At 44.6% G+C, this 6,034-nt stretch overlaps 1 protein-coding gene across 1 annotated transcript; it reads right to left on the reverse strand.

Moving 5' to 3' along the window:
- Positions 1-258: 258 nt before the first annotated feature.
- LOC148023049 (pentatricopeptide repeat-containing protein At5g27110-like) lies at positions 259-3,900 on the reverse strand. Its single transcript, XM_087696051.1, has one exon. The coding sequence runs from the start codon at positions 3,741-3,743 to the stop codon at positions 789-791; it is 2,955 nt and encodes a 984-aa protein (XP_087552177.1). The 5' UTR covers positions 3,744-3,900; the 3' UTR covers positions 259-788.
- Positions 3,901-6,034: the final 2,134 nt, after the last annotated feature.

Here is a 6,034-nt window from a genome sequence, read left to right on the forward strand (position 1 = left end):
GGTGGTAAGTTCCGGGCAGTGGATCGTTAGGGATGTGAAATAATATTGTGCCAAGCACTTGATCTCACAAGAAGGATGAAGTAAACACACTCGACCATGCAAGAGCTGAGTTGTTGGAAGACCAACGTGCAAGACAAATCAAAACTGTACTAATCCCAACACTTTCACAAGATCAGACGGTTGAATCAGGAAACTATTCAGAGCAGCAATGGAGCCGGTTCAACAAATGGATCGCTACTACCAATCAAGAGACCAGTTATGCCAGATAATTAGAGACATTAACACAATTAGAACCATCATGGGACTGGTCGAATCAATGGCTATCTACTGCCAACTAAGGGAACACTAACATCGGCAGCAGACTCATAACGGTTCAACAAATGACTCAGTTGTTGGCTTGCTACTGCCAGTTACAAGGACAATAATGGCAGTAGACAGTTCCGATCTTTTCAGAATAGATTCCCAAGACAAGTGCCACAACTATTCTCAACAACATTGATCCTAGGACCACCACTTTCTCCTTGGAAGCATTACTGGGAAGTCCCCTGTCAAATCTGAATTTCTAAACCTAATTTTTACAGCAGAAAGCTGGACAGAAGTGACACCACAAGTCTTCAAGATTTGGCTCTCTTTTACTCTTGCTGGCATGAAAGGAATCAACCGACAGCAAACCTGTTTTTCAGACTATCTATGGCAAGCCTTTAATGATCTCAGGGAGATCTTTGTTTAATGAGTCATGTTGATGTTGATTAATGTTTATGGAGGTTAGATTATTGATAGATTACTAGTTAACCAGAAAAACACAGCTCATCCTTATGTTTAAACTCCCAACATGCACCTTTTAAAACAAGGTTTTCAATTCTTACATTGGGTAAAAACTCAAAGTCAGTAAGGCCACTCCACAAAAATATACATCTGCTTGTGATAGCATCCACACCACTCAGCACTCCAAAGCCTAGTTCTACAGATTCATTTTGCCTAAACCTTCTAATATCTACTTCATTTTGCAAAAATAAGGCTGATGATGACTCCACCTGCGGCATATATCCTTCTTTTCTCAGTAGCCTACTTACCCTCTGTGACTTTGTGTAAGTATTGTCGGTGTATAAATGATCATTCACCACAAAGTCTTGCATATGATCCTCAACAGCAATTGAAGCCTTGCCTGGTTTCTTCCATGCAGATGAAAATGACCTCATCTCCTCTATCTTGTAGGCATCCTCCCACATTTCAGCATTCACATAGATATTGGACATGAGTGTATAAGCAGAAGTAATACTAGGATCTGATGCAACAACTTTATCAAAACAATGTCTTCCTAGATCCACATTTCCAAATGTTTTGCAGGCAGTAAGCAAGCATATCCACCCAGTCATATCAGGGATGAGAGGCATAGAGTCCAGTATCTCTTTTGCCTCATTTAAGCATCCTGCTCGGCCTAGGAGATCTACCATGCAGCTGAAATGTTCAATACTCAGTGAACTGCAGTAAGCCTCTTTCACTGCTTCAAAACCCTTTTCAGCTAGCCCTCCGTGACTGCAAGAAGCTAGAACACTGGTATATGTTGTACCATCAGGTTTTAACCCCTGCTGCTGCATCTCATCAAAATATTGCAATGCGAGCTTGCAGTTGCCATGTTGTGTGCAAGCAGCAATTATTCTGTCCCATAACACCAAGTCTTTCTTTAAAGATTTTGTGAATGTTTGGCGTGCCTCATCCAAACTTCCGCAGCTAGAATACAACCCAACCAGGCTGCTCCCAATGGCAACATCTGCTTCAAGCTCACATTCAATTGACTGGTGGTGCAAAAGTCTGCCATGATTGATTGATTCTGTGCACTTACTAGCTTCCAGGGCACATGAGAAGGCGACTTTGTCGGGAAGACAGCCATCGTGCAGCATCTTTTCATAATATTGAAGAGCCATGTGAGGCTGCTGATGCAAAACATAACCTCCCATTATAGAGTTCCATGTGACCACATCCTTACAAGGCAACATCTGAAAAACCTGAACTCCATCGTCTACATAACCACACTTACAATACATGTCCACAAGGCTGTTTCCAACAACAGGCTCACTTTCCAGCCCCCTTCGAACCACTTGATCATGCATTGACATGCCCTGATTTATAGCTTCTCTTACAGTGCAGGCTTTTAGAATACTGGAAAATGTGTTCTGGTCAGGTTCTACACCCTCTTGTTGCATTTTAAAGAAAAGTTGGAGAGCAGAAAGCACTTCTCCCTGCTGTGAATAACCTAGAAACATAACATTCCAGACTACAACATCTTTAATAGGCACAAAAGAAAACATCTTATGTGCCTCCTGCAAGTATGCACAACTGCCATACATGTCAATAAGTGCACTTATAATTTGAACACCCAGGACAATTTCATTTTGTGTGATGAGATCATGTACCACTTTCCCTTGAGTTATGGCTCCAATGCTAGTACAGGCTTTCAAAACAAACAGGTATGTGACCTCACTTGGTTCAATACCTTTCTGCAGCATTTCATCAAACAGCTCAAGGGCTGTAAAAGCATCCCCATGCTGCACAGTTCCTGCAATTACAGCCCCCCAAGAAACAACATCAACATTGGGCAGCCTATTGAAAATGTTATGAGCCTCGTCTAAGTTCCCACACTTTACATACATGTCAATTATACCAGTCCCTACCTCTAAATCTGAGTGAAAATCACAAACAATTATTTGATCATATACCACCTCCCCCATCTTTACAGCTTGGAGACTGCCACAGGCTTTCAAGGTGCTAAGGAATGTAGGCTTGTCTGGCATTATGCATTTCTGTTGCATTTGCTCAAAAAGCTTAAGGGCAGTTAAGCCCTGCTCGTGCTGGGCATATCCTGCAATCATTGCACCCCATACTGCGACATCTGCATTGCTTAGGTTTTCAAACACTTTACATCCTTCCCCTAGGATTCCACATTTGGCATACATGTCAACCAGGCTGCTACCCAACACAACATCTGAATCCATTCCGCGCTGTATGATGTGCTTGTGTATTACCCTTCCCTGCTTAGCAGCACAAACACTGGCGCATGCTTTTAATATGCATAAATACATGGTCTTGTCTGGCAGAACATGATCCCGCTCCATGGATTCAAAAAGATTGAGAGCAAAAGGCACATCTCCAGCATAGGCATATCCTGAGACCAGAATACCCCAAGACACCAGATTTCGCCCAGACAAGTTATCAAAAACTCTCTGGGCCTCACCCAAGCTTCCACATTTGAAGTACAGATCGACCAACGCATTCCCTATGACGGTGTCAGAAGTGATGTTATGTCTGATAATCTGGTCATGGACCAGCCTACCATGCTGCAGACCTCCCAAGCCACCACAGGCTTTCAAAATGCAAGGGACTACAAATCTATTTGCTCCAAAACCTTCCTGTTGCATTTCAAAGAAGAGCTCAAGGGTCCTCTGATTCTCTCCATGCCTGGCATGGGCTGACATGATGGCATTCCAAGTGAAATCACTAGGTTCTGACACATTGCAGAACACGAGGTTGGCTTCTAAGAGGCTCCCGCAGGACGCGAACAGGCGGATGAGATAGTCGCTGACGACATCGTTCAGTGCGGTGCCTGCGATGATGGCATGCAAATACCTACAATCCTGCAAGTTCTTTGTTGCCGCGCAGGTTTGCAGAGCCCAGAACACTGCGTCTCTGGAAGGGGGAAAGCCTTGCTGGAACTGGAGCTGCAAGGCCTGAACTGCCTTGTCCATGCACGAGGATGCGCACGAGTTTGAGCCAACAAACCCGGCACGACTATGTCAAGACGACTGCCAGGTCCGGCACAGTTTAGCAAGTTGCAGCCATGTGCGTACATGCAGGGGAATGGTCCGATATTCACTAGGAACTGGAGGTTTAATGTAAAATGGATGGATTCCTAAACTTTTTCACCAATGACCTGCAGGGCCGGGTGGTTTTATGCCAGCAAAGTGGGTGTGCGTTTAGGCTGAGTTTGGTCCCCATGGAGGCCTTAATTTTAAATTGCCTCACTCATACGCACGAGGGGCCTTGACGCTTTAATAAACCCGTCGCATTGCCCAACAACAAAAGCAGCATTTTCAACAAATAAAACTTCAAAATTTAAAGATATGGCCTAAAACCTTTGGCTTTCAGAGGGAAAAAAAAACAAAACTTAAAATGGTTTCCACAAGCCACAATTTACCAGTTTATCAAGAATCTAGAATCTGTGCATTTGGTATAAACTATATCCCGAAGAGGAATAGTTTGCAAATGAGGGCATAGTTTCGTATGTGAATTTCAAAATGAGAGGGCAATAAATGCACAAGGCCATGGCCATCATTTTTTACATGTTAACCCCAAGTCGAGATGGCGGAGAAACGGAGGAAAAAGTGAAAAAAAGATGGAAAAAGAGCAAAGACAAGTAGGCGGTCTCTAAAGCTAAGCTGGGGCAAAAAGTGCAATTTTAAATGAAATGCGCCTCAAAAAGCTCTAAAAACTCTTGTAAAAGAGTGTCAGGCTCCTTCCTGTGCCAATTGTAAAATATTAGATGGATGTAGACTAGAGGCATAAGGCTAGAAGAGAAAAATAGATAAAGGACCTTGCCACAACGGTTGGTCATGTAAAAAAGGAATGGGCACCCATGGGAATTTAGGGTTTTGTATATAAAGTTCAAAAAGTGAATGGAAGCTCATTCTTTGGTGTGTAGCTAACAAGAGTTCTCTTCTTCTTCTCTTCTCCTTGCTTGTGTGTGCTCTTAAGAGAGGGAGTATGAGAGTGTGAGGGAGTGAGGGATCAAGAGGATAAAGATCTTCACCATATTCTCTTCTCTTCTTCTCTTCTCTTTTCTCGCGTACGCGGATATGGTGGATGGAGCTTGGAGAGGGAGGATGCTTGAGCTAGCATCTAGGATCGTGAAGCTACCGGTGTGTGTGAGAGAGGAGGCAACTCATTTCGGCATCAAGGTAAGCTTACTACACTCGTAGGATCGACGGTGCGTCGGCTAGGTGAGAGATATCCATTAGAGCTCGCTTGAAATGCTTGAAACAATAAGCGGTCTGTGGGTCTTGGCGGTTGAGCATGAACTTTCTCTACATTTTGGTTCCGTTGTCGGGGCCAACGGATTCAAGCTTGAGCACTTGCGCGCCTCATATCTAGCATCGAAGTAAGGGATTCATCCCCGAACCGGAGCTTGAGATAGGTAGGAAGTTGGGTTTTTTAATCTTCGAAGCAAGTAAGTATTTTGGGTTATTTTGTTTGTTTGATGATCGGAAAACATGGAGAAATCATTTCAGTTTTTTGCTTTCGATTCTTGTTGCATTTAGCGTAGGTTAGGATTAGGAAATCGAATTGGAAAAGGGTAGGGTTTATTGTTGCAAAACAGGGCAAAACAGGGCACAAATCATGCAAAAAATGGCAAAAAGATTGCTTGGGATGCTTAATGTCGGCAAGTGAGTGATTGGGAGTGTCCAAACCTTACCCGGGAAGGGTTTTAATAGCCAAGAGGCCAAGGGAGAGCTCGTTTGCAACCCTTGCACAGAGAGAGAGAGAGAGAGAGCCCGCGGAGAATTGATTCAATCTTATCGTTGGAGAGCCTACCGATCGCTTCAGGTATATCAATCACTTCCCCTTGCACCCTAGTTGTGATCTGGAAGGTTCTGTGTGAAATAATTAGCTAAATCCTCAGTTTCGATCAAAATCACCTCGACGTTGCCTCGTCGCACGCAACTCGGCCTGTCCGAGCGGCCGGTTTCTCAGTCAAGTCTTAGAATCGGCCCTTTGTCTTTCGGCTGACTCGGCCCAAAACCTTACTTGGCCCGTCCAAGTAACATCACTCGGTCCCACTTACAAACTTGGCCCTCGACCAACCATCCCGCTCGGCCCTCGGCCGGTCCCCAACCCAATTCGGCCTTCGGACAAACTTGATTCGGCCCAATTCGTCCGACCGACCCAATTCGGCCCGCGGACAAACTTGATTCGGCCCTCGGCCCATGTGCCTCGGCCCGTTCGAGTGACCCCATCCGAGTGGACCTTTTCGGCCCGTTCG

Source organism: Lygodium microphyllum, chromosome 16, assembly GCF_053477565.2.
Source record: "Lygodium microphyllum isolate KBCC chromosome 16, Lygodium_microphyllum_v1.1.10, whole genome shotgun sequence".
In the NCBI taxonomy this organism is placed as follows: Eukaryota; Viridiplantae; Streptophyta; class Polypodiopsida; order Schizaeales; family Lygodiaceae; genus Lygodium; species Lygodium microphyllum.